At 48.2% G+C, this 11,972-nt stretch overlaps 1 protein-coding gene across 5 annotated transcripts; it reads left to right on the forward strand.

Moving 5' to 3' along the window:
• The first annotated feature begins 611 nt into the window (after positions 1-611).
• Positions 612-7,323, forward strand: LOC118926793 (uncharacterized). 5 transcript variants are annotated; one of them, XM_057494024.1, is made up of 5 exons: positions 612-708; positions 1,925-2,076; positions 3,371-3,428; positions 3,754-3,860; positions 4,612-6,097. In XM_057494024.1, exons 2-5 carry the CDS (start codon positions 1,977-1,979, stop codon positions 5,739-5,741), a joined length of 1,395 nt encoding a protein of 464 aa, XP_057350007.1. In that variant the 5' UTR covers positions 612-708; positions 1,925-1,976; the 3' UTR covers positions 5,742-6,097. The 5 variants fall into 5 exon arrangements, with proteins under 5 accessions (XP_057350007.1, XP_057350011.1, XP_057350006.1 ...); XM_057494028.1 differs by having other exon boundaries at positions 618-708; positions 1,892-2,076; XM_057494032.1 differs by lacking the exon at positions 612-708 and having other exon boundaries at positions 1,749-2,076; positions 4,612-4,952; positions 5,950-7,323.
• The last annotated feature ends 4,649 nt before the right edge of the window (positions 7,324-11,972 follow it).

The following is an 11,972-nucleotide window of genomic DNA, read 5'->3' on the forward strand; positions in this document are numbered from 1 at the left end:
GGATTTGGTACATTGTTCTCCAGGGAACCAAGAGCTAAAAAGATTTCTTTCCAGTAAACATTCCAGGTTCACCCTTGCCACAGACCAGTCTGCTGCTGCCCGTGGTCCTGAGGAGTACACACGGTGTAAGAATGGAAATAAGTTAGCATAAGCGTAGCCATCTTAAGGGCCTAGAAGCCATTTTCTGAGTATGTGACTTAAAAAAAAAAACTGGAACTGGGTAAGGCCTTGAAAAACAAGCTAATCATGAACACCAGGTGGTGGGCAGCTGTGAACCTTGGTCAGCTAACCTTGGTCAGCTAATCTTACATACCAAGCTTATCGTGTAGAACCTCCCTAACAATTGAAGAGTGGTCTTTTCTTGCTCTCGCTTAACCCCAGGATGTATGACTTGCAAAAATAATGTGCAGCTGTGGAAAATTACTATGAGTTAAGTGTTTTGAAAATTCTATATAAACCCTTGGCTTTGAGTGCTCGGGGTCCTTGTTGAAACCTGCTGTGTCGGGTAGACACTTGGACCCCAGCTAGCTGGAATAATAAACCTCTTGCTTGTTGCATTGATCTGCCATGGCCTTCGTCTCCTCACTGGGGCGGGGGGAGCGCAGACCAGAATAAGGCCGTTGGGTCTTACATTTGGGGGCTCATCCGGGATCGTGTGCCCCCGCCGGAGGAACGACAAGCCAAGGATTGGAGGCTTGCCCTGGCCAGGTATTACTGTGTTTGTGTCCGTGTGTCTCTTGTCAAACCTGTAAGAACATTCTGTGTTTAATCAGAAAGTGCCTTGCTGGATGGTGAGCGGCACCCAGTGTTTTGTTCGCGAACAAGCCTGAAACCTGTATAAAGCCTGTGGGAGCTCCAATCTGTATCTGGGTCAGCACTGACTTAGGCGGACGCGCTGGCAGGTCACCGGCCAAGGGTCTTGGGAGACGTCCCTTGCCCCCGTCTGGAGGACGAGGTCCTCATCTGTGAGGAAAGTTGGCTGCGGCTGCAGTCCAACAGGCCCTCAACTCAGTTTCAGTTTTGCCTCCGCGGCCGTGGTAGATTCTTTTCTGTAGGCGCCTGTTTGTTAGCTATTGTGTTTATCCTAGTTTTGTTGCTGACGGAAGAAATGGGACAGACGCAGATGACTCCTTTAGACTTGACTTTAAGACACTGGGGGTACGTAAAGAGTAGAGCAAATAATATGTCTGTTCTTGTTAAAAAGGATAAATGGAACACTCTGGACTCAGTTGATTGGCCAGCCTTTCAGGTTGTCTGGCCTCCTGGGGGACCTTTCTCTCTTCCTCTTATACAGGCAGTCAAGAAGAAAGTTTTCGTTACTGGATCCCGCGCACGCCAAGACCAGACTCCTTATATTCTTGTTTGGGAAAGCTTAGTCACAGAACCCCCCTCTTGGGTTCAGCCCTTCTTACCCCACCCATCTTCACAGGTTTTTGCGCTCCGCAAAGACCTGAAATAACCTAAGAAAGTTCTGCCTTCACCCCCTGATGCAGATCTCCTCCTCCTCGATTCTCCCCCTCCATACCCTCCTACCGCTCCTCCCCAACCTGCCGCCCCCCGGGTCCCTATTCCTTCCCCACCTCTCTCTCCTGTTCCTCCTGTCCCTCCCGTTCCCGTCATTCCCCCACCTCCTCTGACCCCTCAGGCCAGTGGAGGGCAGAACGTTGGCCCAGCTGGAGGGACAAGGAGCCACCAGGCCCCGTCGCCAGGGGCCGCTGTGGCACTTCCCCTTCGAGCCCTTGGCGCCCCCTCTGAGGATGGCCAGCAACTCCTACAGTATTGGCCTTTTTCTTCCTCAGACCTATACAACTGGAAGGCCCAAAATTCCCCTTTTTCAGAAAATCCCAGAGGGTTGATCAATCTGACTGAATCTTTACTTTTCACCCATCAGCCCACTTGGGATGACTGCAACCAGTTGTTATAGGTCCTGTTCACCACGGAAGAAAAAGACCGGATCCTCCTAGAGGCCCGGAAGAATGTACTGGGGGGTCGATGGGCGACCCACTCAGAACCCAGCCATTATTGAGGAGGGGTTCCCCCTGACCAGACCTGATTGGGACTTCAACACCCCGGAAGGTAAGGAGCACCTGAAAGTCTTCTGCCAGGCTCTGATGGCAGGTCTCAGGGGAGCGGTGAGGTGCCCCACCAATTTGGCTAAGGTAAGGGGAGTCCTTCAAGGACCCGATGAATCCCCCTCAGCATTTTTAGAAAGACTCATGGAAGCTTTTCAGCAGTACACTCCGTATGATCCATTCAGTGAGGAACATAAAGCCACAGTTATTGTAGCTTTTATAGATCAATCTAGTAAAGACATCAGGAGGAAATTGCAGAGGCTAGAAGGACTGCAGGACAAAACCCTGTGAGACTTAGTACAGGTGGCAGAGAAAGTATATCATAATAGAGAGACTGAGGAGGAAAAAGAAGGTAGGAAGCTGCGAGAGACTGAGGAAAGAGAGCTGAGGAAAGAAAGACGGCAAGAACGCAACCTCCATAAAATCCTCACCACTGTTGTGAGAGAAACCAGAGAACCTAAACCAGAGTCAGGCGGCAGGAGACAACAGCTAGATAAGGATCAGTGTGCATACTGTAAAGAGAAAGGACATTGGGCCAGAGAATGCCCAAACAAGAGAAAGAAACCTCAGCAGTGGGAAAAACCCATTGCCCACCCTAAGATTCTGACCATGCACGAAAACAGTGATTGGGGGGATGGGGTTCGGAGCCCCTCCCCGAACCTAGGGTAACCCTAACTGTGGAGGGGAAACCTACTCGATTCTTAGTAGACACTGGGGCACAACACTCAGTATTGCAACAAGCTGATGGACTGCTCTCAAATCGGAAATCATGGGTCCAGGGAGCCACGGGAAGTAAATTGTACTCTTGGACCACCTCACGGACGGTAGACCTGGGAACAGGATTAGTGTCTCACTCTTTCCTCGTGATCCCGGGTTGCCCATATCCTTTATTGGGAAGAGACTTGCTCACAAAAATGAAAGCCCAGATCCATTTCCTGCCAGAGGGGCCACAGCTTAAAAGGCCCTCAGAGGACCCCATCCAGATATTGACTGTGATGTTAGAAGATGAGTATAGACTCTTTGAATTCAAAAAAAGAGAACCCAGGCTCAGGAGACCTCAACCTGTGGCTAAGAAAGTTCCCTCAGGCGTGGGCAGAGACAGCAGGAATCGGGAAGGCTAAACATAGGCTGCCCGTCGATGTTGAACTAAAACCACAAGCCACCCCCATAGCCGTTCGCCAGTACCCTATGCCGAGAGAAGCCAGAGAGGGAATCCGGCCCCATATCACCCGATTCCTCCAGTTGGGGATATTGCGCAGATGTTAATCTGCCTGGAACACCCCCCTTCTTCCTATCAGGAAGCCAGGCACAAATGAATACCGCCCAGTCCAAGACCTGCGAGAAGTTAACAAGCAGGTAATGGACATTCATCCCATGTTTCCTAATCCTTATAATCTTTTAAGTTCCCTGCCACCTCTCCGAGGCTGGTATACCATTTTAGATTTAAAAGACACCTTCTTCTGGCTCCAACTTGTGCCGAAGAGTCAAGAGCTTTTCACCTTTGAATGGAGAGACCCAGACGGAGGAGTGATGGGGCAACTCATGTGGACCCGGATCCCGCAGGGATTCAAAAATTCCCCCACCATCTTCGATGAAGCTCTCAACCAAGACCTGGAGCTATATCGAGAAGCTAACCCCCAGGTTACCTTGTTGCAATATGTTGATGATCTTCTGCTTGCAGCCGAAACGAGAGAAGATTGCCTGAAAGGGACGGAGAAACTTCTGTCAGAATTAGGAACTCTAGGATATCGGGCATCAGCCAAGAAAGCACAAATCTGCAAATGACAGGTAAGCTACCTGGGCTATGTGTTACGAGAAGGGAAGAGGTGGCTGTCAGATGCAAGGAAAGAGACTGTTCTCCATATCCCCCCGCCTGAGACCCCTAAACAAGTCAGAGAATTCCTGGGGACCACAGGATTTTGCAGGCTATGGATCCCCGGGTTCACAGAGATGGCAGCCCCCCTTTACCCTCTCACCAAAGCTGGACTGTTCTCTTGGGGAGAGAAAGAACAGAAGGCGTTTGATGCCACTAAGTTGGCATTAATGTCCGCCCCAGCTCTGGGACTCCCAGATGTGACAAAACCCTTCCACCTGTTCGTGGCGGAGAACAGGGGGATAGCCAAAGGGGTGCTGACTCAGAAGCTCGGACCATGGAAATGACCCATAGCATACCTGTCTAAAAAACTAGATCCAGTAGCCGCCGGCTGGCCTGCATGCTTGAAAATAATCGCTGCAGCAGCAGTACTAGTAAAAGATGCAGACAAATTGACCCTAGGGCAAAATCTAACTGTGACTGCTCCACATACACTAGAAAGCATAATCCGGCAGCCCCTGCATCGGTGGCTTACGAATGCTCGGATAACTCACTACCAAGCCCTGTTGCTCAACTCCAACCAGGTGACATTCTCTCCGCCCACCAGTCTCAATCCGGCCACTTTGCTGCCAGACCCTGATCTTGAACCCCCAGTGCATGACTGTCAGCAAGTGTTAGCCGAAGCCCATGGGTGGTGTAAAGACTTGACTGACCTGCCTTTACCAGATGCTGAAGCCACCTGGTTCACAGATGGAAGCAGCTACCTAGACCAAGGAATGTGTAAGGCAGGAGCGGCTGTAGTAGATGGAGAAAAGATAGTGTGGGCTCAGGCCCTCCCCGAGGGAACCTCGGTACAGAAAGCTGAGCTCATTGCTCTTACGAGGGCGCTAGAACTGGGGTCTGGAAAGAAAATTAACATCTATACAGATAGCAGGTACGCCTTTGCGACGGCACATGTGCATGGAGCCATTTACCAACAAAGAGGACTCCTCACCTCTGAAGGAAGAGAAATAAAAAACAAGCCGGAAATCACGGCACTCTTAGAAGCTCTGCACAAACCAGCCAAAGTAAGTATAATTCATTGCCCCGCTCACCAACACGGGAAGTCCTACATCGCTGTAGGCAATAATATGGCTGATCAAGCTGCCCGAGAAGCGGCCGCAAAGACTGTAGAAATCTTCCTCTCTGAAACTCAGCCTGAGCCAAGCCTGCAACCCTATCAATATAGCCCAGCAGATTTAGAACTAATCTCCAAAGATTGTACTCACTATTTTGATGAACAGAAGAGAGCCTGGTGCACCCAAGATAGAAAAATCATCTTGCCCCAAGCAACTGCCAAAGCCATAATCAAACAGATGCACCAGTGGACACACTTAGGAGTGCAAAAACTTACTCAGACTGTTTTAAATTCTGGGTGGTATGTGCCGAACCTGCAGCAGATAGCTGAATCCGTAGTTAAGCCGTGTGTTCCTTGTCAAGAAACAAACTTGCCTGGGAAGAAGAAATGGACTAGAAAACAGGCAAGGGGGAACCGGCCTGGAAAGTTTTGGGAAATAGACTTTACTGAAATTAAACCAGGGAAGTATAAATTTAAGTATCTCCTAGTGTTTGTAGATACCTTTTCAGGATGGGTCAAAGCCTTTCCAACAAGGCAGGAAACAGCTGCAGTAGTAACAAAGAAAATATTAGAAGAAATATTTCCTCGGTTCGGGATACCTAAGGTAATAGGATCTGACAACGGACCCGCTTTCATCGCCCGGATAAGTCAGGGAGTTGCTAAGTATTTGGGGACCGATTGGAAATTACATTGCATGTACAGATCCCAGAGTTCAGGGCAAGTAGAAAGGATGAATTGAACCCTAAAAGAGACCTTAACTAAATTGACCATAGAGACTGGCTCAGACTGGGTGGTGCTCCTTCCCTGGCCTTGTTCCGAGCTCGGAACACCCCTACTCATCTCAATCTAAGCCCCTTTGAAATCTTGTATGGCTCCCCTGCCCCGCTTACTTGCCTGCATGACCCCCTCCCCATTACCCAGACTGACAACCGCGATTTATATAATAGGTTGAAAGCTCTCCAGGCAGTCCAAAGAGAAGTGTGGACCCAACTAAAAGCAGTCTACGAGCCTGGCACTCCAGAAGCAGCCCACCCGTTCCAAGTTGGAGACTTTGTGTTTGTAAGGCGGCACCGAGCACAGACCCTGGAGCCACGGTGGAAAGGACCCTACTTAGTGTTGCTGACTACCCCAACAGCAGTCAAAGTCGACGGGATTGCCGCCTGGATTCACGCATCTCATGTGAAACCTGTTGTCCCAGCCGAGACAGCTGACGACCATCTCGCGTGGAGAGCCCAGTCTACTGAGAATCCTCTCCAGCTTAAAATCACCAGAAGACCCCTAAAGTGACCAGGTGCACGTCTGGAGACACCAGCGCCGTTCAGCTGACTCACGCACCGTTCCCAAAGACTCTATTCCAAGATGACCACATCAGCTAGACAAAGACAACTTACAAAAGCTAAGACTGCGCCGCTCATCTTATATATATTGTGCCTTTCCCCTATTGCACTCAGCGACCCTAACCCCCATGTCCCCTATCGGCTCACCTGGGAAATAGAGAACTGGGAAACTCATGAAATCTACAACCGCACTTCCCACACAACCCCCTTAGGCACGTGGTTCCCTAACCTGTACTTTAACCTAGATAGAGTAGCAGACTTAGAAAAGAGAGGCGGGAAGGGCAGGAGTCAGCATTCAGGCCCCCCTCTTCCCTGCGCCCCCAGCTCTGTCCAGTTGGAAAGGGAGGAGGAGACTGGCGAGAAAAACAGCACCGAGTCTCTGTGAGTCGAAATGGGTTTTATGCCTGCCCGGGGTTTTGAACAGGGCCAGAGAAGCAGCAGTGCGGAGGGGCCGAGTCCCGATACTGTGCACGCTGGAGTTGTGTTACCACCAATGACGGGGAGTGGAAGTGGCGAGTAACTCCCCAGCTCATCACTCTCTCATTCGTTAAACCGTGCACCCGAACCAGGTACAGTCCAGACTGTAATCTGCTCAGGCTCCAGTTCACAGAACAAGGGAAAAAAGACACCCGATGGCAGTCAGGGTTAATCTGGGGCCTATATGTTTATCAGACTCCTCCTTTTGGAACCCTTATCCAAGTCAAATTAAAAGTTGAACCAATAGTCGAGATAGCCTTAGGTCCAAATAAATTATTGAAATCCGAAGCACCCAAAACCTCTAGACAGCCCCTCAAAGTGACACAGCCCCCTAAGTCCCTTCCCCAGAGCCTGAGCCCAGCTTGGACACCAGCCCCCGCTATAGCAAGCCAGCCATCCCGGCTTCTTAGTCTAATCAGAGGCGCTTTCCAAGTTGTCAACAATTCCCATCCCTAGCTAACTCGCTCCTGCTGGTTATGCTATGATGTTGCTCCCCCTTACTAAGAAGGTATAGCGTTTGTTAATGCTCTCAACCAGTCTTCTGACCCCTCCCAGTGTAGATGGCAGCAGAAAGGACCAAGACTCACTTTATCCTCTGTAAGTGGGCAAGGAACCTGCATTGGGAAAGTTCCTAAAACTTACACCTCCCTCTGCAACAAGACAGAAGTAATAAGCACCACCCCAACTTATTATATTCCCCCATCTAACGGTTGGTGGGCCTGCCAAACCGGAGTCACTCCATGTGTTCATTCCCAGAAGTTAAGAGAAATGTCTGACTTTTGCGTTCTAGTACAATTAATACCCCGCCTTATTTACCAACCTTATGATGAAGTCCTGTCCCAACTAAGCCAGTCTTTACCCCAAGTCAAACGAGAACCCGTGAGTCTGACTATCTCCCTCTTACTAGGCCTTGGCCGAGGGGCAGCAGGGGCAGCTACAGGAGCATCCTCACTAGTTCTCCAGAACCAGCATTACCACAGTCTCAGAGAAGCCATAGATGCAGATTTAGAAGAAATAGAGAAATCCATATCCACCCTGCAAGACTCTTTAACTTCTTTATCAGAAGTAGTCCTGCAAAATAGAAGAGGGTTAGACATGCTATTCCTCCAACAAGGCGGACTGTGCGCTGCCCTTAAAGAAGAATGTTGCTTCTATGTAGATCATTCAGGAGTAGTAAAAGACTCCATGGCCAAAGTTAGAGAAGGGTTAGCTAAAAGAAAAAGAGAAAGAGAACAAAACCAAGGGTGGTTTGAGTCCTGGTTTAACTCCTCGCCATGGTTCACTACCCTCATCTCTACTCTAGTAGGGCCACTAATAATCTTAATATTGATTCTAACTTTTGGCCCCTGCATTCTAAACCGCCTAGTTACCTTTATCAAAGAATGCATTAGCACTGTGCAAATCATGGTGTTGAGACAGAACTATCAGAGTGTTGACCAAACAGATGACCTCTAGTTTCATGTTTGAAATAGATACAAGAAGAGGGGAATGTAAGAATGGAAATAAGTTAGCATAAGCGTAGCCATCTTAAGGGCCTAGAAGCCATTTCCTGAGCATGTGACTTAAAAAAAAACAACTGGAACTGGGTAAGGCCTTGAAAAATAAGCTAATCATGAACACCAGGTGGTGGGCAGCTGTGAACCTTGGTCAGCTAACCTTGGTCAGCTAATCTTACATACCAAGCTTATCGTGCAGAACCTCCCTAACAATTGAAGAGTGGTCTTTTCTTGCTCTCGCTTAATCCCAGGATGTATGACTTGCAAAAATAATGTGCAGCTGTGGAAAATTACTATGAGTTAAGTGTTTTGAAAATGCTATATAAACCCTTGGCTTTGAGTGCTCAGGGTCCTTGTTGAAACCCGCTGCATCGGGTAGACACTTGGACCACAGCTAGCTGGAATAATAAACCTCTTGCTTGTTGCATTGATCTGCCATGGCCTTCGTCTCCTCACTGGGGGGGAAGCGCAGACTGGAATAAGGCCGTTGGTTCTTACAACGGCTCCTCCCTGGAAGAGTCTCCTGCCTGTATCCGGGAGTGAGCAGATGGGCTGTGGGGGGATCCATGCAGCTGGTGCCAAAATAATAAAACCTTATTTTTCCTATAGCACTTAATACTGCCCTTCACATGGCAGATGCTCATTAAAATGTGTTGCATGGCATGGAACACAGGCTGCTAAGCCTCCCTTTGCTGCCTCTTCCCCTGGGCCAGCTAGATGGAGACCAAGATACAGCATCCACAACAGTCGTGCTCCTTGGCTTCCAGAGGAAGCTCAGCTTCGTCCAGTCCTGAGTCCCGGGGGTGAGAGAGGAACCGCAGCCAGCTGCTGCTCTAGGCATTGGACCAGCGCTCTCCTGACACCTTCCTAGGCTCCGTTGCTACAGTGCTGCCTGGCTACTGCAGCTGCGAGTGTGGACACAGGGGAAAGCTGCTGTGAGTGCTCCTGTGCTGGCTTTGGGTCCGGGCCATTCGGGGGCATCTTTCTCTCCGTCAGTGAGCCTAACCCATTGGGGTACTATATTGGGTTGGGCAGCAAAGGTTTGTGGCAACAGTGAGCCTGCCTATGCTTGGCCTCATCTGCTGTGCCTGTCACTTCTCCCAGGGAACTCTGGACTCTGGAGGAAAGGAGGTTGGGTTGACAAGGAGTGGCAGAATAGGCTTTGAATATTGACAAACCTCTAATTCAGAAAAAGACTATCCATCTTATAACACTGCCCCATTATATGCTGCGGTACTAAGCACGGTGAGAGAGGCATACTCTCAGTCCTAATGGGAGGTTATACTGGATAACTTTTCCAGAGGACAACATAGTCACATTAAACTAATGCTTTCAAAAAATTAATATCCTGAATTCAAGGACCAATTCTTAAGGGGGAAAGAAATCATATTTTGGAGCAAAGACTTAGGTACAAGGAAGTTTACTATAGCTTTATGTATAATATTAAAATCAAAACAAACCCCTCCCACACAACTTAAATGCCAAGGGGTAGAGATTAAATATATTCTAGTATATTCTGAAAGTGGAATATTTTACAATCTTTATACATCAGGTTTTCACAACCTATAATACAGGAAGATGCTCTAGTATAAACCCTATCTTTGGAAAATAACTGAAATTTACCATATTTCCTCATTTCTAAGACACTAACAACTAAAAGTGGCCCCAGAGCCTTAACAAAAGTCTTCTAGGAAGAAATAATAATAGCACATTAAACTTACATCAATTGTAAAATGCATCCCAACTTAAGAAAAACATTAGAAACATTTGAAGGTAAGAAATATGTGTCTTAGAAAAAATGTAGTATATCTCTGGAATTACTACTGATCCTTGTTTTATTTTTATGCTTTTTTGAATTCTGCAAATCTCTAACAGTGTATGCAGTTGGGTTAGGGAATGCCTGGACCCACATCTGATATTTCCTGCCAGGTGAAGCGGGCACCACACTGGTTTCTCCCTGCCCCTCACCCTCTGTACCCCATCTGAAGGAGCCACCAGATTGGTGAGTTTAGAAGACTTGGCAGCCCTGCCACTCCCTTTCCTCCAGGGAGCCCACCTACCAGCCAAGTCCACATCCTCTAGATCACCCCAGCTCTGGGGAGGAGGGTTGGAAGGGCTGTTGTTCGGGGGGTTCAGTTTAGTTCTGGGGTTCAGTATTAGGAAGCCCACATGCCTGCAGATATAAGGTCCCTTCTCCAATATCAACTTTACCAGAGAACTGGTCATATTTGGTTTGCCAAGTGCCTACTTTTTTTGTCTTCTCAGTTTAAAACCCAACCCAAGCATGGAAGAGGGATGCTATATTGGACTCTCTCAAAACTACCAAAAAATGGGTTGAATTTTCTAGTCAGAAAAAAATAGTTGTATAAAGAAGAAATCTAACCAAGCATAGTGAAGCCCCCTGAGAATGATGCTCCCCAGTGAGTTCTGCCCAGTCTCTGCAGAGAGGAGAGGGGCCAGGGAATTCAGGCAGGCCTCTCTGAAGACCAGGGAGTAAGCAGGAACCCCAGGTCAGAGCTTCCCTCTCTCTCCTCTCTGCGCTTCAGCATTTCAGTTACAAACTTCCACTGAAAGAAGAATCTGCTTTTCCTCTCCTTGCAGCATCTCTTGGTTGCTAAGCAGATCCCCTGGGTAACTATGTGGGCATAAAACCTTGCAGAACTGCCAGGAATCTGCTTCATCCAATTGTCAAAGTGAAAAATGAAATCATTCCTCTCACCTGTCACTACTTTGCACAAAGCTTCCATTATTGAATGGTGATGGCCCAGAATGTTATTCTCACCTACCTGTGGGAATATAAATGAGTTTTGCAAATTTTACCCCCAAGAGAGTGGGAGGGGAGGAAGTGGGTGTTGGGATCTCTCAAACTGATACTCTTGTGAGTCAATGACTGGAGAGAAGCAGGTGGAACAAACCAGCAGCGTTCTGTGCCCTTGGAAAAATGGTGCATCAGCCAGGTGAAGACTCACCTCATTAAAGTAGGCTCACAGATATCCAGAAACACCTGTGATGCCAGACCTACCGAATCAGAATCAGAATCTCTGAGGGCGAGGCCAAGAAATGTGCATTTTAAAGAGACTCCTAGATGATTCTTCTGTGCACTATGTGCTTTGAAGTTTGAAACCAGTGGTATTTCTAACACAGATATATGAATAAATAATGCATTTAAATATTATAGGTTTTAGGCTGTATGTATATCTAGGAGGGAGGGAGACACTAGTAAAGGATGGCCACTTTTAACTGGGAGAGTAAGGGAAGTGTCGCTTTGAACTTTGAGCAGTGAGTAGATGTTCTCCAGGTAGAGGAGGAAGGAAAGTAGGACATCCTAGGTGGGAGAGCTGTTAGCCAAGATACAGCCATCTGAAGCTGGCCTGATGAGCTACAAGTAATAGAAGATCACTAAAGCTTGCGTGTATGGTGGTAGGATGGGAACCATGGGTGAGGAGGGGATGAGGGAGGGAGGATCTGGAAGTTAAGGAGTTAAGAATCTAACCTGCGGTTAGTGAGTGATATGATTAGATTTGCATTTAAAAAAACGTCACTCTGAGGACTGCTGCAAAAGATGGATTGCAAGGAGGCCAGACAGGAGGCAAGAAGATTAACTGGAGGCTGTTCTAGCAGCCCAAGCTGGGCCCAGGTGACGTGTGAGGGTAGCATGGT

Source organism: Manis pentadactyla, chromosome 2, assembly GCF_030020395.1.
Source record: "Manis pentadactyla isolate mManPen7 chromosome 2, mManPen7.hap1, whole genome shotgun sequence".
Lineage (NCBI taxonomy): Eukaryota > Metazoa > Chordata > Mammalia > Pholidota > Manidae > Manis > Manis pentadactyla.

Excerpts from the sequence above, each read along its gene's own strand:
- LOC118926793 (XM_057494024.1), top strand. The coding sequence starts at position 1,977 with ATGTACTGGGGGGTCGATGGGCGACCCACTCAGAACCCAGCCATTATT. Across the intron at positions 3,429-3,753 it reads TGCGAGAAGTTAACAAGCAG|CCGAAACGAGAGAAGATTGC; the intron begins GTAATGGACATT and ends TTCTGCTTGCAG. Across the intron at positions 3,861-4,611 it reads CACAAATCTGCAAATGACAG|ATGCTGAAGCCACCTGGTTC; the intron begins GTAAGCTACCTG and ends TGCCTTTACCAG.